Source organism: Taeniopygia guttata, chromosome 4, assembly GCF_048771995.1.
Source record: "Taeniopygia guttata chromosome 4, bTaeGut7.mat, whole genome shotgun sequence".
Lineage (NCBI taxonomy): Eukaryota > Metazoa > Chordata > Aves > Passeriformes > Estrildidae > Taeniopygia > Taeniopygia guttata.
The window spans coordinates 57092942-57114389 of NC_133028.1; the positions used below are offsets into that span (position 1 = coordinate 57092942).

At 37.1% G+C, this 21448-nt stretch overlaps 1 protein-coding gene across 20 annotated transcripts in view; it reads left to right on the forward strand.

Moving 5' to 3' along the window:
- The window catches only part of MAPK10 (mitogen-activated protein kinase 10), a 146489-nt gene that overhangs the window by 52712 nt on the left and 72329 nt on the right, over window positions 1-21448 (forward strand). For 8 of the 20 annotated variants that reach the window (XM_002189264.6, XM_030271829.4, XM_030271810.4 and 5 more), the window contains 2 exons: window positions 11012-11083; window positions 20585-20754. In XM_002189264.6, coding sequence (XP_002189300.2) covers window positions 11012-11083; window positions 20585-20754 — 242 coding nt within the window. Of the gene's footprint in view, window positions 1-498; window positions 582-11011; window positions 11111-19984; window positions 20106-20584; window positions 20755-21448 lie in introns of all 20 variants that reach the window. The other 12 variants (XM_072928670.1, XM_030271814.4, XM_072928674.1 and 9 more) reach the window with 4 other exon arrangements.

Genomic DNA, 21448 nt, shown 5'->3' on the forward strand with positions numbered 1-21448 from the left:
CTTAGAACTGAGGAAAAACCACACACTTCAGCACAGGAACATTTTCAACATGCCATACTCTATATTGAAATCCTGTCATTCACAAAATGTATCTATTTCACATACCTAGTCTCCCAAACATGTTCCATTCAGTTTAGAATTTTTTGGTGTTTCTTGAGACACAAATTTACATGGTCAGAGTATAACAATATTCTTGAACCTTCCTTTTTTCAAAGTTAGTATCTTCAGCTGTAAATTCTGAAGACATGCTACCAGCAGATAAAATGTTGCTGTTAATCAGAGAGCCTGAGAGATTGTGAGAGGAAACTGAAATCAAACACAATTTTTGAGCAGGACCGAGGTAGGATCAGCTGCAACTCAGAGTAATCTGCTGACATTATTCCCTCTGTTCTTTCAAATCATGTGTTTTATTTGAATTACATAGCATGGGGCACTGAGCCCCTGTGTGAGCAAAGACAGCTGGCACAAGGGATTAATAGTGATGCTTATTTATTGCAGAGGTTTGGCCCTGTAATTTAGAGAAATAGGCCAGAGTCATGAGAAGGAGAACAAGGCAGCTTTTTCCCTGCTGTTCTGTTGAGGTCAGTAAGTGGCATTTCTGCTGATTTGGTTTCAGTTTTGGAAAGTGTTTGAACAGTTTTGTTTATATTGTGTATCATGCACGCATCTATGTATATTTGTGGAAAATCAATAATGGTATAAAATGCCTGCCTTCAGTTTTCATCTCTTTTGTGTAAATCAGGGATGAAATGTTTTTATAACATTATGTCTCACCAAACATCTACTGCAGTGAATTTGTTGAACTCATTAAATATCATAGAGGATGAGACACCCATAAATTCACTCAAATGAATTAATGAACAGTTACACTACTAAAACCTGATTTTCTCCATGTTCCTTGCGCCTGATTAATTACAATTCCAAAAGAGATTCCGTGTTGAAGGACGAACAGACAAGCTTTATTCCACTAGGGGGAAAAAAGAAAAAGCTAAAACTTTCATCCTGCTTAGCACTGTCTGCAAAACCAGCAGAGCTTGCCCTGAGGTGCTGCAGGACAGGAGCTGTCTCAGCCTGTCCAGGTTACAGTGCATTGACAGTCACCCACAGGTACCCTTTGCTGGAATTGCACTGCTGCCATGTGGCACCTTTCAGATGTGCTCTCTTGTAAGGCAGGACAGGTACAACTCACAAAAGGGTTTGTTCAGTAACAAATGGCAGCTGGACATAAAGTTTGGAATGAGAAAATAACAGTGAAAGTTAACCAGATTTTGAGCATCTTATGGTGACCAGTCTGGCCAGTTTTTATTTATTGTTGTAAGTATCCCGAAGTGTAATTATATTAAAAATCTTTCCATAATGCAAACAGGCCTAATAAAAGTTGATTTTTTTTTTTCTTCAGTGGCTACACCACAGCTATCTAAAGCTGTGGCATCCATTTAGAACTCTACTTTAAGCAGATTTATTTGTGGTGTTCAGCTCAGGCCAAAAAAAGCCAGAAGACCCTTTTTGTGTTAGCTACAACTAAAACCTAAACAAAACCCTCAGACTTCAAGCTAAAGCCAAAGGAAAGATTTATAAACAAAATATATTGTGAAAGTAGCATCTGCTTTGATAAACAGTGCATTTTGCAAGATTGTTATTCAATGTGATGGGCTATTGAGATTAAAAAAAAATTAAAAATACAGTATTATAAAACACCTTATTGTGAGGTCTGAATCTGGTGTAAGAGTTTATCTTTCTTTTGTCTGTTTTTAAGGTTCCAACTTGTGTGTTGCTAGTTGTAGGTATTTAAATTACACAAAATCTAAGCTGCCTTGTCATGCCCTTAAGAACAGAATATTGAGGACAAAGAGGATCAGAGGGGACACAGAATGATTAATAGTCTCTGTACTCATGAAGAGAGGTAGGAGCATAGCCACATTTACAATAACTTTAAAGGTTCATCCTGCTTCAGAAATGTCATGTTCCTTTTCCTGTGTCCCATCGTCATGCACAAATTTCTGCCCAGCCTTAGTTAAAACACCCTGCCATTCAAAAGAACATGAAATCTGTTGTTATTCATGTATCCATTTGATTTCACACCAAAACCCAGAAATGTGTTGTAGGGAAAAAAAAGGGGAAAAAATATTATAAAAATACAAGATTTCACAGAGAAATATATCAGTTTATTCAGCTGCTCATTTCTACTCCAATATGTTTGGATTCAAAAAGGAAATGCAAAAAAAGAAAGCATTTGGCTATGCAAGCAAAATTGGATTTGTTCCTTTGTTTCTGACAAACAAGGATGAGTTTCTCTTAAGTCTTCCTTGACAGAAACACCGTCTTCCTTAACTTTTGTTTTGTTTAGGAATTTGACCTTTCTTATTTATATTAATTTTCAGTTGGTGGATTAAGGTCAGGCATCCAAGCCTCTATTCCTGACTGAGTGTCAAATGGGTATGGGGAGACTCCTGAGGTCTTTACAAAAGAACTTGTTTTTGTAAAACATTTAGATCCTACTTTTGCATGGTGCACTGTACTTGGAGAGGGGAGAGGTCTAAAATGTGTGGTTTTTCCACCGAATTTGCAGTAAATAGTCAACTACCTTGGAAATACATTTACTATGCACATTATTGCAAGGGGTTTATTTAGCATAGGGTATGAAATCTATCCTGTAGTCTACAGGAGACTGGAAACCACTAGAAGAAAATTTCTTGTCTAAATTCAGCTATTTTTCATGGATAGAGAGTAATTTTTGTGCCGAGCGGCTTTGTGGCATTCATTGCATGTTGCAGTAGCTCACACTACCATTTTGAAATGGAGAAGAAGAATCAATCAGCTGTTTCACAGTGGGATAATTCCTTGCATGTGATGTCAGGTCAGTTGGATTTAAGTTGATTTATCTCATGTTTATAATCTATGGGAGCTGGAAATGATATCAGAAAACACTTAGGCTCAGTCATATCTGATTCTCTGAGCATCTGTTCTTGTTTAGGAAGCAGGCTCAAACTAACTTATGATACAAGGAGTTAGTGCCTTTCAGTGCAATGTTTTCAGCTTGGCACTGAAAAACAGGCAGCAGAGCTGTCTGGTTGTGGTTTCTGGACATGTGGCCTTTGCAAGGTCCAATAGAACAAATGTATGAATATATTTTTATATGTATTTTATGTATATATGTTTTTAATAATATTTCATACCTGTTTAGAAGTCTAGATGACAGCAACAGAGTTAAAGTAAGCAAGGTGCTGTAGCTTCTGCCTAGTTCAGGAGAGTTTACATTTGTAGTAGAAGTATAAAAGCAGGAGGAGGTGACTCCAGATACCCTTACATTTTCTGGTCTGTCACTCACTCAAACTGCAATTGCCTTCTTGTGGTGCATAATTCCTTGCCTGCTGCAAGGAAAAGGCTAAGTGTAATTGGGATTTTAGTGGCCAACAGATGTTCCAGAGACACAAAATGATCCCCTGCTGAGCCCTCTATAAAGGCTGCCACCCCAATAAAAAGGGAACATGATGAAGCCCTGAAACCTTAATCCCAAACACTAGAGCTCTGGCATATGATTGAATTCTACTTTTTTCCATTTATGTTTACATTTCTAGTTTAGGACAATGAATGCCAGTGCTCCAGTGGGATTCTGCAAGGTCTGTGTTAGGCTTTATGAGCATGGGCCTCCACTGAGACTAATGCAAAGCTGCACTGTCCCTGTGGGAGCTCTAGGAAACATTTATGCCGTGGGCATACACATTAAATGGTTGGGATTTTCCTAGAACAAAAAGGGCATTTGGGTTTATATCTCCCTTAAGAGCTTTCTCTTCTTCAGATGACAATGAGCATTATGAACACATGTAAGGGGTGTGATTATTATTGCTACTGATCTGATAGCATGTGTGCATGAAGCTTTGCAGAATGTGCAGTGTTTGTGCATTCCAAGCTTGTAGTCTGACTGGGATGGGTATCAGGCAGATGAGTTAATAATTTATAGGGAATAGAACTAATAAAGTGTGAAAGGCTGGACAAAATGAAGGATATTTATCTTGCTATGTTCTTGTGATTCTAAAGAAAGCTTGGCACTTTGGACATCAGAAGATTTCTAGCTGTGGAGGAGCTCTGGTAATTAAGTCATAGCTGAAAAAGAAGCCTAAATCATAGGAAGGGCAAGGTATGGACTGTAGCATTTTAAAAATCACATACGAAGGTTCTAAAAGGAAGAGACTGAGAATTATTCTTGCACTTATATTTAGGGAGTCAAAAGTAGGATATGGTTGTGTTCTTGTACTTCTTAGATTCATTTGTATGAGTATTCATGTAAAATATGTTTACCCTTTTGATGTCAATGTCCTTTGTGATCCTTACCTTATGTAGTCCAATCCAAATTCTTTCAAAGTAATACATAAGTTTGTTATTTAAGTTTTTCTTTGGTTTTTCTTCCCCTAGTGCTTCCTTGCATTACTCACCACAGAGTGCTGGTGGCAAAGATTGTCTCAAGGATGCTCAGTTTGTTCTTGCTGAGCTATACCTCACCTTATTAATGGTAGTGTTTTGTGGGAGAGGAAAGAAATCCTTAATCTATTTGGTGTACCCAGGTAAATTAAGCTTGTTCCTTTATTGTCTGTATCTCCCTTGCCTTACTAGGCCAGACACCCAGAGTTGTGTTTGCCCCTTTTCCCAGGTCTGAGGGGAGCTGGGATACAAGAATAGAGTTTCTAATGTCATGTCACATTGGAGTTACATTCAATACCTGTGCAAATCTTGTTTTCATATGAGGTGTTGGACCATGCACATCTGTTTTTGCAGATTTTTAGGGCCTTTTATCCTTGTCTCTGAATGCTTGTTCCTCAGCAGAAGCAAGTATTCCTGAAAACTTTCCTCAGCAACCCAAGAATAGAAGAGGCAGAGTCCCCTGTTTGTCTAAAGCATCTGTGCTTCAGCTCTGCTTTAATCAGTTCCAGCATTTCTGTCTAACTCTGAGGGCACCCATGCTTTGAAGTGGTGCTGTGGGCCTCTGCCTGTAAAAATCAATTCCAGACTGTTGTTTACCCATAGCAGAGAGACTTTCCCTGCAGTCAGAAATATGTATGAGCTAATATCTCTGTGTCTTAGAGGCAATGAGGAGGGAGGAATTATGAAATAGCCTGTTTTGGTTTCCGCTTTTTCTTTTCCCAAATGATTTGTCTAGAAAATTGCAAACTTTGCCTCCTTGGCTCCTTTTGTTCCTTACTGAAGAAATTCCTCTCCCCTGACTTTATCAAAGTCACTTTGTTCCAATGCTACAGAACAAAGAGAACCAAAGAGAATAAATTACTTTCTTGTGGCGATTACCTTTTGTATTTTAACATGGTTTTCCTTGTTTTACTTTTATATAAGAACCTAAAGGGAGCATGACTTGGTTTGGATCACTCCTTACCTGTCCAGTCGAAGTTCACAGAAGTATGAATTTTTTCCTAATGTGCTAGTTTGCAGTTATCTGTACAATAGGAAACTAACAATAGCTGTCATTATTCTGTATTTATGCATTAATCACCTACTGTATTTCTGGTTTTGCATACAGAAAAGCAAATGGCACTTGCAGCAACACCCCTTGGCAGCAGCAGATATGCTTTCTTTAAGTAGTTCTTCTCCCATTGTTTTGTGATACTCTGGAACTTTAGCCACTTTCAATTCATAAATTATCATTATTATCCCTTATGCTTTGAAGAACTTTTACCCAGCATAATCTGTAGACTGGAGCAAGGAAACACCCACTTTTGCTGGGTTTGTATCTGCCTGAATCAAAGGGATATTTCCTTCTTTAGCCATTCTACATTAGCATGACACATTCTAAATAACAGCAGCATAGGTGAATGGCTACAGTCTAGCAGTAGACAAGCTGTTCTTTCCTGTCAGTTATTGATCATCAGAAGCACAGGGTATTTTCTTACTCCATTAAGAATTTTTTTTTCCTCATAAATTTAGGGGTGTAATCAAAAGCTAGAAAGTACCAAAATATTTTCTGTGTTTTGTAAAACAATATGTAACTGCCATTTGATATTAATGTCTTGCAGAGATTTTGCAATAAATCCGGCTTGCATCCTGGAGATGAGTTGTTTTAGTAGTGTTTAGTTATGGAAGTAATTAAAATTTGCAACTATTAAAGCTTAGAGTGGGGAAAACCTTTTCAGAAGCAAATGAATCTGTATTTTAGTTGTTTGAGAAATAAGCTGTTTTGTAGCTGCAGAATTTACAGTGCAATCTGCTCATGGCTCCAGTCTTTTACTCCATAACTAAGCTTCTTACATTTTTTAGAGTACAAGTGGTTTTAGTTGTGTGGCTACTGTATGCAGCCACACAACTACATGTAAATACAATATGTATGTACAAATATGTAAATACAAACCAAGGCAGGGATTGAGCATTCCAATTTAGCAAATAAATGAAGCAACTGTCCTTGTTTTGATTAGAAAGTTTGGATTATAGGTGTCCTAAGGTCCCTTCCAAGGTGAGTGGTTTTTTTGGCTCTGTTCCTGAATAACCTTGAGGTGTGAATTAGCTGGCTCTGTTCAGTGGCCAATTACACAGCCCTTTTAAAGTTGTGATGATAAATACAGATGTTGCAGCTGAGCAAGTTATTCCACAGTCCTGAACAGCTTTTCCTATCTCCATCATGCATACTTTGATACAGAAAAGATGAGCATTGGTAGAATGTAATCACATTTTTATCAAATAAGTAAAAGCATGGCTAAATATTATTTTGGTTACAATTTTTTTTCCTCTTGAGTGACCAAACCTGTCAATTTTTCCCCTGATTTGAATGAAACTGACAGAAACTGCTGTTTACTGCAGCGCCACATAATTAAGGCACCCTGAAACAGGATCTATAACAGGATCTAAATGCCCTGGTCTTTTATACATTTGTCCCAAAGTTAGAATTTTGCTTTTGGCTGGAATATTAATTCTTTTTACAAGCACCCTTCATTAATGGGGTGGTTAACATGTGTAACAGAGAAGTTTGTAAGAATGAGATCCAATGCCATACAGTTCAACTAATCTGAAATTATTCCAAACTATTCAAACTTAAAATATATGTTCTATTCAAATCTAATAATTTTTTTGATGCTGCTTGATACAGACAGTAATCAAGTATTTTTCTCTTTGTAGCCCATAAAATATAGGTCATTCACCTATCATAAAGTGACAGGGACATCTGTATTGAAGGCAAATGTAACTGAATTTGAATTATGTTTGGAGGTTGACTTGGGAGTTTATTAAAAATAGTTTTGATGTGATTCAGTATATACCTTCAAGCAGCTTTTCCACTGACATTTATTGAAGGAATAGCTTTATATTGATTTTATTTTTTAATAGAGAAAAACAAAGTTCTGAGAGAGCAGAATTTTTCATTCAGCTGTGCTGAGACAGCTACCTCAATTTTTTATTTCCTCGGAAAGAGAAAGCAGATTAAAATCAAGTGCCAAAACAGGAAAAATGCATACCAAAAAAAATTGCTTTCACTATTGTGATAAAGATTATCTTATATGAGGCAGGCAGTGTTTTACTGTGCTCATCCCTTTCCAGTTAGCTTTTTTGCTTTTTTTTTTGTTAACAGTAGTAGCCACAGTCTCACACACTTGCCACTCCAGGTTCATCCTATGCAAATTCAGAGCTGCTTCCAACGTCAAAGTTTAATTTTACATCTCTAGGAAGTGGCTAGTATTTATTCAGGGAGTGAAGATATTAAGCTGCAAATGAAAAAATTATAGGAGAGATTATGACAAGATCATCATAAACTTTGCCTAATTAATCTGCTGCAGCATCTTTTCCTCATAATACCTTTCATAACAGTACCTCTGGACATAACATTACCTCTGGATGTGGTATCTTGGGCTGTATAACTTGGGCATTTAGACCAAATATAGTCAGGTGAGAAATTCTCTCTCATAATAACTGGCTGGAGAAAAAAACAAGAAGCTGGTAGCAAGACCAGATTTAGAGCTCATTTGTTCCTGTCTTCTGCAACTGAGCTGTGCTCATTATGAATATCTGCTTATCAGTCCCTTTTCTTTTCAGTTTGTGCCTTTTTGTTTGATATATACTTCTTTTTCAGTGCTATTCCAAAATTGTTTCTTTCATTTTCACTCTCTTTTCCAGCAGCTGTTTTCGAGCTACTTGGATGATTCTTGTGAATTTTAACAAGCCATCACTTCTCTTCCCAGTGGAAGATGATCTGTTTCTGCTGGGATATAATCTTAATAATTACATTGTTCACACCACTCTTTCCCTGGTTATTCCAAGAATAATTAAAATGGGAGAGTAGACACAACAGAAAAGCACTCTTTTGCAGGAGTAGCACTCTCCTTGACTATTATTAATCCACTTGCAAATTTCAGTTCATATTTACCCTCTGAGGTGTCTTTAAGCTTCTTGTTAAGCAGTGGGTCTCCTATTACAGTGCTGTACATTAGATCTGAAAGAAAGAAGTTAGACAAAAAAAGCTGATAAGCCTAAAGATTTGGTCTCTGAAGTGAAGACCAGTTTGATAAGATATTTGAAGATCTGCACAGCTAAGTGTGAATCTGTTTTCTGCCTGAAGGAATTAGAAGTTACATACATGTGTGATCACTTACAGGGCACCAAAGGGAACCTTGTACGAATTCAATAAACATTTTAAAACATGAACTCAAGTCTGTTTTGTCCTGGGTACACCTTTCTGTGCCATGGAAAGGTGGCATTCATTCCCATTGTACAACTGGAAGAACTCAGCTCCGTAGTGATTATTTTGGTGTATCTCATGTACAGAGGAATATGAGTATTGATCAAGGCCATTAAAACATATCATACTTCTATTATTTTATGAGCATTAACTGCCCACAAGGACAACATCATAAATTCTAAAATGTATTCCAGTTCATAAATCTCACCAGTCTATTCTTCTGCCCAGGGTGACTATTAACAGTCCCAGTAATTCCTGTGGACAGCTGAGGAGCAGGGTATGACTAGTAATGCATGCATAATACAAAGTATATCTTCTCAATAGACCCGCACAGCAAATTCAGGAATAAACCAAATTCCCCCAGTTTTCTTCCTGTCTTCATTTTCCACCATTAAGCTCTGTCTTGAACATGGTATGTCATAGCTATTGACATTTCAGTCATTGATTATTATAGCAATGTAGTGCATACAGCCAGGGAATATATCTGCAGCATGACAGTGTAATTACCTGCTGGCTTTCCAGAAATCACTGGCAATATGACTAATGGTAAAAGGTTTTTTTCCTTCTTCTTATTTTTTTTTTTCTTTTTAAAAAAACTTCCTTTCTTATTTTTTGTTTTAATATAAACTATTATAAACCCTCTGTGGAATATGAGACTTTGGTAATGACTCAGTGGGCAGTGAGACAGCAATCTCAGACGCTGTAATGTGATGCAGAAAAGGTCATAAACTTGCTTTCATAACAGGATTATTCATATATTAATTCATTAAAAATTAAACACATGTGGGAACACATGGTGCATTGAAGTTTGCAAGTATAGATAAATCCTTTCTTGTAGTTTCTTTACTTCTGATCAATTGGTGTGAGTTGAAATTACTCCAAATTAAGTCTTGTCTTATTTAGTGCCATTTAGACTTGAAGTTAGTTAGTTGTTCCTACTGAAGACAAGAGCCATGAGTAGTTACATAGTGTTTCAGAATCATAGCTTTGTCTTTAGGGAGTGATGGTGGAATGGTTGTTTTGTTTTCATTTTTAAGTCTTTACAATGAGCTTATATGTAACAGAAAAGCATTAAGTTCTATATAATGTATCTAATTTTAGCTAAAAGTTGCTAGTTTTTTGATTGTTCTGTTAGCAGGTTTTTGTTGTTGTTTTGTGAGTTTGGCTGGTTTTTTTGTGGTTTTTTAGAGTCACATGCTCCAAAGTCTTGTGACATAGCTGCCTATCCCAGCCTGACAGCCTCATTGCTGTGCATGTTTGTCACTGATGTGCCATGCTAGAATTTAGCTAGGACAGGACTGGTTAGGCAGAGCTGGATGTGGTGCAGTGGAACTAAATTAAAACAGCTGTAATGGGTGCACAGCGAGGCCTGTCTAGTCTAGCCTGTGGCTCCCTGGGCCAGCATCAGATGACTGGGAAATCCAGAAATAGGCGGAGCATGGAGTGGCAGACAGTGACTCAGGGGTGTCTTGAGTCAGGGGTGATATTTTCAAGGTTAATAGCCTTCATCAGATTTCTTCTTATGTGAATTTCCCTAATCATAATAGTACTTATGTTGACTTCTGGCTTCCACAGCAACATGAGACAGAGAGTTTCACTGCGACAAATTCTTCATACAAAACAGTGTATGAAGAATATTTCCTATTGTTGATTTTAACTCTGATAACATAACTTGGTGCCCTTTTTTTTTAATTTCAAAAAAAAAAAAAAGGAAGGGTGTTTTCCTTTTCACATTTCAGTATGGCCCTCATTTTATGTATCTCCAGCATATTTCTGCTTAGACAGTTCTTTTCTAGGCTAAAAAACCCCACAAAACTCCAGTCTGTGCACTTGTTTTATGTAAGGAATCTCTTTGTGCTTTTCTAGTGGTAGAATGTTAAGACCAGAACAAGAACTACATGGGATGCTCACAAAGTGGATGAATCTACACAGTGATGTAATGAGCTTTTCCACTTCTATAACTAATACTTGTCAACTTAGGTCTTTTTTTTCTTGCCATAACAATAATTGTCTCCTATTCCCACATTGTTTAGAACATTATTGATCTGATTTTGTTTTTGTTTTTGGTGTAGAAATAGGCAACTGACATGATAAACTTTGAATTAATGGCACCAGTTACTGTAAAGTTTTCCAGATGTAAGTTTTTCAAGTCATATTTGGGGCAATAACCTTGACAGGCATTAGACAGAATTTAAAGCTTTTTTACAGTTCAATACTCAATTTCTGGTTTTGACAAGCTGGGTGACAACACAGGTTGGTTTTATAATCCAAATGAAGCTAGAGCTGCATTATACTTGTACATTATCAGCAGACAAAAATTCTATGTTTACTTTTCTTTAATTGCAGGTATTTATGAGCCGCCATTTCCTGTATTATTTTGGTGAACCTACTCTGGATGTGAAGATTGCCTTTTGTCAGGTGTGTGTTCCTTACAGGTAAAACAAGGTACAGTATATACTTGTACTTCATTTTTGCAATTCATGCTATAATAAGAGAAAAATAGAAGTGAGTTTCAGCAGCTTACTGCAAGTTATAAACATGAGAATAAATACAAAGAAAATAGAGAAACACACCACAAAAAATTACTTTTCTATTTGCCCTCAAGTTTATTTTGTAATTTGGTCTTAATGATTTTTGAATTTGTTTTGATAAAGTATCAGTTAATATTCTGAGGTTTTTTTAGTGAAAAATAATGGCACAATATTCAAACAGAAAAACTGCAAATTAAAACTGTTTTATCTTATTCTCTGTTCTTCTGAGACAGAGCCTTTTACATTGTAACCTGTGACTAATTTTCTGTTTACCTATTCTGGAACTGAAGGAAGTGTAATTAAAATCGCGATGTTTGTCTTGTCTCCTGTTGAGCATCATGTGGTATTGAGGTTCTGGAACCATGAGGCTGCACTAAAGTCAATTCTGTATTTCTACATCATCCTTGAAATTGCTTGGTCACAATATATGGAAGCCCACAAAGGTGAAACTAGATCTTTGATGCAAAGAAAAAGCTTTTTGATTTATCCAGTTTTTGTTTCTCTTGGTTTAGTTAACATACTTAGTTGCAAATCTATGGGCATAATTTTCCCTTGTGAATGAAAGATTACTTTTTCTTGCTCACTTCTGAACAGTTTTTTGTGTCTGAATTCTGTCTCTTCATAGTTTTAAAGGTCTTTTGTGAGATGGGACATCAGTAATCTAACTAACTGGGGAGATATTAGGGAAATTCTTCACTTCTTGAGGCTGAAACCAATGTTGCATTCTTAGAAATTAATTTATGATAAACACATTTTTTTCTTTTATATTACATGTGGAGTCCAAGTGAAAGCACAGTTGTAAAAAAGAAAGGGCTGTTACTTGTGTATAAGCATTTAACATTCGACAGTGACAGGTGTTAGAAAGTTTGCTTTATGTTTTTTAACTCAGGGACACTAAATATTAATTCTCCTGAGAAGGTTGAATCTGGACTTAGGAATCATCAGCTCTGGGATGGATTTTGACTATTCAGTTTGATAATCTGCTTAACTGTCTTTTCTATTTTATTTATATGCTTGTGTTTAACTGGCTTAATTGTTCCACTTGCAACTTTGTCAAACGTAGTATTTTTTGTAATGTTTTGACAGAGTTTGCTTCCAAAAAAAAAAAATTGCAGAAATTGCAATTTTTTTTTCTCAGATTATATGAGAAAAGTGTTATTGATAAAAAAATACTTTCACTGTGCAGAATAGAGGTTTTTTGCATAGCTGTCCTCTCCTTTTTACTTAGACCATTTTGGATGCATTTTTATCACTGAGTGAGATTAATTCCTGTTTGATGGCTGCAGCATGTACCCAGAATGGCGTCACCCACTAAATACATACTATCCTGACACTGTCGGGAACAGAATTCCATCCTTCAAGCACTTACCACATGGATACCTTTTCAAGGTCTTCAGGCCTTCAGATCAATTCTCTTGAGGATAAAAAGTGGTTTAAGCTGCGTGTTAATTTATTCGCTCCATAAAGATAGGCCTTGATCCAAATAACAGCTGTGACTATGAGCAAGAACAGTCTCTAAATTAAGTGTCTGGTTGCATTAAGGCCTGTCTTGGATGCTGTTCATTTGTATTGTTCACAGTGGGATGGGGGTTATATCTCTGCCCTTGGTCCAAGCATCCAGATCTTTGTTTAGAGGTTAGGGATAGTATCCAGGTGGTAATATTGGTAATTCCATTCTTATTCCTGCTTCCATTTTAAATTTATGCCTCACTGCAGGCTTTCTCCAAAGTGTTTGTGCTGAAGTGCCTTTCTTAAAGCTGCAATATTGAAGAGAACCCAAATTATTTTAGTACTGAGGGTGTATTTTTCCTGTAATATATATTTGTGGCCTGAAAGGCATAGCTTTATGTGCTCTGAAGGAAAGTGACACATTCATAATTACAGGCTGTTTTCTTTGACATAGAGCTTATGTCACTGAGCATACTAGTTTTGTACAATGAACTGCTAATTCAGCAGGAATAGAATTTTAAGGATTTTCAGCTTAGGAAAAAAAAAGAATGGCCCTTCCTGAGAAATATTCAGTAGCATAAGTAGGGTAAATATGTACCTCCCCACCTCTTCACACTTTTGCAGTGTAAAAACACTCAGGTCTGGAATTACTGGACATGGGTAGCCAATTCATGTTCTGAAGCAGCCACCTTTTTTTAAGGCTGAGGATGAGGACATCTTCTTTTCTATAATAATAGAAAAGTAGGACAAAAAAGGCCTATAGAATTTCATTAGACTTCTGTAAGGCTGTTATCACCAACAAGCTTTTATCTATAGGACCCTACACATTTTTATTGTAGCACAAGGTAATGCAGAGTAGTGTATCATGAGTAGACTGAGACACTAAATTTTAATACTTATATATTAACAACATCTAACAGTTCCAAAAGAATAGTGACTTCTTCATCCATATTTTCTCCATTTGGTTTTTTTAAGTATCTTTTTTTAAAATAAATATTGAGATGTGTAGCCTGTCAGAATTTACATGTTCCCTAAAATGTAGGTATAGGTGATGCCTTTATTTAGAATGCAATTCTAAATGTAGTGTGTCCTGTGATTATGTCTTCTATCCAAGGGGAGATTCGTTGGTATTCAAAAGTTATCAATAATTGATATATTAGATTTTTATGAATAAAATGATACTTCATAGAGTCAGGAGCTGTCTATTTCTAGCTAAAGTGTGATTACTTAGCTCCATACATTTTTTATTTGTAAAAGGGAGAATCCTTTCATTAGCTATTGCCTTCACATCACATACTGTAATTATATAGTTTTATTGAGAAATCTGCTTTCTCTCCTGTATCTTTGGCTACATTTTGCACTTGGATCACTGATTTATTTATTTATTTCCTCTTCCTAAAGAAACCTCAGTCTCAAGGAACCTTTTCTTTCATCTTTCTTGATCAGTCCTTTCAACCTTCTTTGGTGTGATGGCCAGGGCTGGATGTCACCTGTGTGTCAGCATTGAGCTCTTCAGGCATCAGGGGGAGGAGGAATCATTTGAAGTAGTGTTTTCTTGTGCAGATACTCACAGATTGCTCATCTGTAGGAATCTGGCCTGGAATGAAGGACACACTCTGGGACACAGTGACTTCTGAGCAATACATGATACCACAGTTATAAATGAGCTATGAAAATCAGGTGCCTGTAGGAAGGAAGGAATTAAAGTACCAAGAGCTCAGTGAACATGTGGAGGACAAGAGAAATAAGTAAATAGTGCTTGCTTCATGTGTTGAGTAGATACAATTGAAAAGGAGAAGGCTGATTTGTTGTTTTGTGTGTAATCAGATAGGTAAGGGCTAGGTAAGCTGATGGGTTTTCAGTATCTCAGAAGAGGTTAAACAAGGACAGAGTGTTTAAACAAATAAATAAAAAACAACAACTATAAAAGAACCTCCAACCTAACAACAACAACAACAACAACAACAAAAAAAAAACCAAAAAAAACAAAACCAAAAAAACCCAACCAGCACTTAGAAACATTGTGTTACATTTAATAAAATGCTTTAAGATGATGTGTTGAAATAGAATGAATAAAGCAAATGTAAAAAGATCAGTCACTGATCAATCAAGGCTGAGTTGTTTGCAGGGGTCTGTTGTCTACTTGAAAGGCTGAGTGCAGAAAGCCCCCTGTCTGGGGGGGCAAGGCAGCTGGAGAGAGATTAAAAGAAGGCCAGAAATTAGCTTTTAAATCCCACTCAAAACACACTAAAATCAGAAAGACTGGATGACTAATATAAACCTCACAGGATGAGAATGAGGTGGAAGAATGGAGAACTGTGGTGTGATGTAACTGGAAAGACCAAAATCTGTAATGTTACATCCAACCACACACGCACAAGATGAAACCCTGTGTAGGCGATTAGATCAATGTTTATGGACTTTTGAGTTCAGGAAGAGCCAGAATAAGTGAGAAGTCTGGCTTTATGGAGAGAAAAAAATAGATAAAATTTCTGCCATAGATGTGTCATATATAAAATTCACAATTTAAAATAATTTAGTAGATCTTTCTATCCAAAGACACTCTATATTTCCCAAGTGAAAGCTTCTGTGGCCATTCAAATTTACACAGCAAAACCTGTGGCCATTAAAATTGAAGCAGAGGGCTCACAAATTCATGTTCATGCCAGAAATCTGTCATTTGAAACTTCTGTGAGAATTAGAGCTATGCAAATGGGAGGACAGCCATTAAATTCATAGTGCTGTTGGCTGAGCAGATGCACCCAGGTGAGCAGGGCTTGCCTCTATGCACATTTTCAGAGCTGGCCAGAAGCCTGAGGTTTTACCATACTCATGAATGTCAGTCTCTACAGCCTCAGCATTTGACTTTCAAGGTTAAATTGTAGTTTTAAGATATGATCCTTTTGTATCCTGAGGGATTCAAAGGCATCCACCTCTGAAATGAGCTGTGGTCCACACCAGCCTTTTGTCTGAGGCTGGGTGGATGTGGGGGCCGCTGGGGAGCCATCATGGTGTCTGGCTCCAAGCATCCTCTCTGCTCCATCCTGCTCATCTCTGGGCTCCGTGCCAGCTGCGAATTTGGAATCAGCCTCTCAGTCTTCCATCTGATTCTTTCACTCACCAGCATTCACACACATTTACACACACGTGGAGAGCTTTAATTGATTTCAGTAGCCTTGCATCATGGCACCCTTGAACGGGTTTTCCTGCCAGGATTTCTGTGGGCACACAGGGAAGGATATGAACACTGAGGTAAAGTTTCCCTTCTGCTGATGCTGCCAGCAGAATCTGTGACAGTGCTCACTGTCTTGGAGATGCAAGGGAGAGCAATTTACCTTAAATTGCTGCTAGCATGGTTTGTATTTATAAAAGCTGAAATGTATGAGATGCTGAGCTGCAAGACATTGCTGTATTTTAGGCTCATCAATAATAGAAGGAATGGTGTTCAGAAACAAAGGTCTGTCAGTAAAATATGATAAATATAGTTATGTTGTAGGATAGAAATGGACAAATTAAATGGGATATCAGGAAGCAATTCACCTTACAATATAGAAAATAACAAAATTTTATTTCTGTTGGGGTTTTAACTCTTTTCCTCTCTGTACTCTGAAAGAAAAGAAAAGAATACAGTTTTTAGCTCTGTGTGAGGCAGTCAGTTATTTAAGTTCCACTGAAGTTTTAAATACTTGTCCTTTGAAAGCAAAATATGTGCTCTCTAAACAATTAACAATGGTGAGAGTATCTTTTTCCTTCATCTCAAATGCTTGAGTCTTGACAGTTTATTTTCTTTTCTCTTTCTCACTTGTCAGGTTACTAAGCAAACATCATTGCAAGTATGGCTATGTGCTCAAGTGCGCTAACAAGAATAGTTAGGTTTTCAGGGCTGAGAAACTTTCACTTCTCTTACTCTTAAATTTCTCAGTATGGAGGAAAGAGAATGGTATTGGGGAATGTGTGTGTGCATTAGAAGTTTTCAATTAAGTACTGAAAGGAGAAAGTAATGGTTTATACATTTTTGTATGTATGAAATGAAAGCTAAGTTCCTCTCAGTGTTGAAGTAATGTAATTTCATTGTCCAAATGTTTATGGAAACTGAGAACAAATTGCTTTTCCATGCATATTTTGTCTCTGAGGAATAATCTTTCATCTTACACAGAGGTCTGACAAACTTAGATATATTTTGTTCGAAGTTTCACAGCTTCAATGTTTACTGTTGTTGTGGGGCCTCAGCATTGTAGCTTTCCCAAGTTCATTTGCAGTTCACCTGGAAATGTATTAACTCACTGGAATTCACTTTACTGTATGAGACCTATACATTTTTACTGTGATATCCTGATTGCAAGTGTATCTATAAACTTCCTTCCCCCATGTATTTCTTAATGAAGTACTAATTCCTGGTTTCTTATGATGTTAGCCTCAATCATATGAAGGAGTTTATGGTTAGGTGCATCTACAGAAGGGTGTATACTGGAAATTCCTAGCTCTGGGTTCCTTTCTGATGCCACATAATCAAAGCTTTAACTTAATCTGCCTGTGCAGGTGCTGTAAAGATTGTGCAGTAAAACCTGAATCTGAAATAGCTTAGTGGTGTACAGAGGGGCATCTGGCGGAATATCAATATCTGTAACAACACCAAGGCTTCTGGAAAGGGTTTAAACGAGCACTGAGGATGTAACAGGAGAAGAGCAAAATGTAGTGTGTAGGCTTCTTTAAGATGAGCTATGTGAATCTGAAGATTGGGAAAAGAACATTTTCATCTGGGTTTGAAACTAAAACTAACATTGACATGCTCTGTAAAGAGTATGAATTTCCTTGCTAAAGGGAAAAAAATTATCTTAATTTTGGAGTGAAATAAAACTGCCATTTCCTTGCTCTCAATAGGAAGTGGCTGCTGAATCAACCAGAGATTATTCTTGATTATGTGTCAGCTTGGCTTGGGGATGTGATCAAATGTGATTAATCCAATAATGCTGTTAATTCATTGACTTAGGGATTTGATTTAAGTCAGCATCATAACAAGGATAGTTATATCATCCATCTCCTGTTATGTAAGTAAGCAGTGCATTGGGCGTTAGTAACCTTACTATGCTTTTGTTTTGCTTGTTGAGGCTTTGGTAAAAACTGGAAAATATAGAGCAGGGTTTTTTTTTTTTTTGTTGTTTTTTTTTTTTTTTTTTTTTTTTTGTAGTTTTGTAGCAGTGTGGGTTTAGAGAGAGGAGGCAACTTAGACTTTGGCCTGTCCACAAAGCTGAGATTGTTGTCACTCAGAGGAGGCATTCTGCTTGAAGTAAACTTCAAACTAAATCAGCTTGCCTTGAATTTTACAAGTAATGCTTGCAAAATATCTTATGGGGTACAAATTTATAAGTAGAGAAAAAGATACTACTCTAAAAAGAAAAAATTATTTCATGAAAAATAAAACAGTCTTTACCTTTCCCTCTCACACACAGTTAGGAGCAGATTGTCATAGGAATGGTCTGTGTTGTGCAGAGGAGAGCAGCTCATCAGGGCATCTTGCATTCTCTTATCAGTTGTGGTCTTCTGGGTCCACAACTTTAATTGCTGTTGACTGAAGTAATTGGATATGTTAATTACCCATAGAACTGAGGTACTACAGAGTGGTTCTTCTCATCTGTTTTGATTGATTTGTAAGACATTTCTGGATTTAAAAGAACCAGCTGCTGGAACCGCAGCAGTTCAGAAGCCCCACTGTATGCAGCTTGAATTTCCCAAGGCTAGTAATTCACACGGCCAGGATAACTTAAAAGCAAGTAATTTTTATTCTGCACATAAAGTGATAAAATATGTTCTCCCATGTAGCTCCATGCCACACAAGATGCTGTCAGGTAGCTTGGGAGTGAGGACACAAACACATTGTGGCAGACCTGGCTCATCCAAACCTTAACACATTCATCCAATTTGTTTAAAAAATTCACTCTGTCTGTACTTCCAGAGGAGCTGGATATGAGTCAGGCTCACTCAAGAATGCAATTTTTATGCTGACACTTTATGCATAAACATTGGTTTCAGAGTAATGGGTGTTAAGGCTGAATATGTCCTGCATTGTTGTGATAATGACATCAGGAAAAAACATCCTCCAAATATGTTTGTCTAGCCAGAGGGAGCTGTGAAATTCCTGTCAAACAGGAGCATGTTATTAAAAAAAACCCAAAAAAACCTCCCAGTCACAGGTCTGGTATGAATACCTGAGCTGAATAGCCAAATTTATGCATCTCTTTTCACAGAATGGAAGATGTTTTAAGACTAAGGCTACACAGTGTGAATGAGATGCAGCCTGTTTGTCTTCCGATGAGAAAAATTCAAACCTCTTTTAGAATAATTTCACTATCTGGAAACTTCAATTTAGTGCTGTGTCAGTGTCCGTAAACCTCTCACTTTTGTGTTAGGGCCAGGCCTCCCCTGCTCTCCCCCTCACAATGTTTGATGAACAAGTTAATGTAAAGTTACCACTTGGTTTTCTGAGATGAGACTTTGTGTTTGAATGGACAGCTTTATTAAAATGTTTCAAAGTCTATAAATGGGGTGTTTAGTATGATGCTGTCCAGTGCCAAAGGGCCTTCCAGTCAGATAATGGACAGAAAAATAATAATGATTTTTCCAAGGCAAACCTTAAAATCCAAGTTCTTTGTAAGGTCAGTAATCTGTTTTTAATGGCCAGATTTTTGGAACACTGGAATGATGTCCTTTTTAATTGAATGAGTAATGTAATCAAAGTCAACTTTACTTTTTTCACAGTTCCATCAAATTTCAACATAGTAATCCATAAACACATAATGCATTTGATCATTAAGGTTTTTTTGGGGGAAAGAAATTTATAATAGAGCAAATAAGAAAATTTATAAGCTGTGTTTGGTAGCACTGAAAAAAAAAACATAGAGGCATAGCTGGTTTTTGGTTTTGCTTTATGGAAGGCATTTGAGCACATCTTGACTTCCATAAGTGAACTCTTTTAGGGCAGATATGTTGTAATATGTTGAGCTTTTGGATCCTGTGCTCATCATCATGTACTATAGAATCCTAAATTACAAGCACCTAGTTCTGATTTTTATCTCAAATTGCTATAAATTTGCTCTGTAGTCCATAGGGAACTGAGCTCAGCAGTAGTCATAAAGGGGTTATAAGGTGACTTGCTGCATGGTAATTTTACAAATTTGAGGGAGGGTCTTTTAAGTCTTGCAAAAATTATTGGTTTTTCATTTTAATTTTGGGGAGGAACAATGCTGTGCTGTGCTAGCTACAGTGCTTGGTTTTGTGTTATGAAAATTGGTGTTTGCTGCATTTGATAAGTCATGAGAGCAACTCTCCCTCTTATCCTTAGGAACCCAGAACTCCTGAAGACCTCCGGAGCTTCGGAATAGATCTCTACGATACTGAGACATGTTGGGTCACAGCTTGTCCCATTAACTTCTCTGTTTCAAAAGAAACAAACCTGTTGACAGGTTCTCAAGGCCTTTATTACGTGCTCAGGGAAAGTTTTAGCACTCATGGGAATACATTTGCTTGCTCTGTCTGATCCATAATGAAGAGCCTGATTCCTGTGTCTCTCATCCCACTTCCACACTGATGAAAGTCATCTTATTTTAAATTAATTGCAAAACAAACGAGGGCAGAATTAACATGAGAACATAATCCAGTAGTCATGAGGCAGGAGTGATGGCAGGCAGAGACTAATAGTTGGCAGTAACTATGTCACAAACATCAGCTGGAGAATTCACTGGTTTTCTTTAATCAGTGCCTTTTTATGGTGACTTCCAGCATGAAAGAAGATTTGATACAGTCTTTATGAAAATAGGGCAAAAATGACAAGAATTTATATTGAAAAATTAGGCTGACAGTGCTTTATCAGTATTCTAATGTTCTACCAGCCTTGGTTTCTCTATTTTTACCAACCCCTCTCCCCTTTTCTTCTGTACAACAGGGATTTGGGAAACAAGTGGATGTGTCATATATTGCCAAACATTACAACATGAGCAAAAGCAAAGTCGACAACCAGTTCTACAGTGTGGAAGTAGGTGACTCGACCTTCACAGTCCTCAAACGCTACCAGAACTTGAAACCTATTGGCTCTGGGGCTCAGGGAATAGTTTGGTGAGTATCAGCACTTTCTCTTATGATGCTTTGAAACAGAATTGGCATTTTACATCTCCTCACAGTTTTTCAGTCACAGCTGTTGTCTAAAATTGCAAAAATAGCAATCAGGCAACAGACATCCTGAGGCAGAAGGAGCCCAGTGGTTTGCTAATAAATTCCCTGGCTGGTGAGAGTGATAGCACTGGGTCCTACGCACAGCAAAATGGAACTAGCAAGAAAGCAGGAGAGAGATCTTACCATAATTGACAACTGAGGCACTATTTCCAGAGGCAGTGCAAATAATATCCCAAGTAAACCCCGTAATTTTAGTCTTTGCACAGTAAAAGTTCCTGAGAGCAATACAGAAACTTGTCACATCCCATAGCATTCTCAAATATTCAGGGTTGGAAGCCTTTTGAATCAAGATAACTGCTAATGTTGCCTTTATTTCTTTAAAGGGATGTTTCAGTGATGTGAATAATGTGAACAAAAGACAAGTTCAGTAGCTCACCTAAACAATGCAATTTGAATTTATCATGTTCAAAACTTGAGGAATCCTGGGTGCATAAATTGCCTCTGCATTTTTAGACATGGCTTTTAAATTTCTGTGGCTTTTATTTAAATGTCTCTGTGCAGGCATTTTTACCTGTTTAACAATGAGGCATTTGGGTAGCTAAAACAATTTTTTATCTATACCTTGTTCATAGGTGAA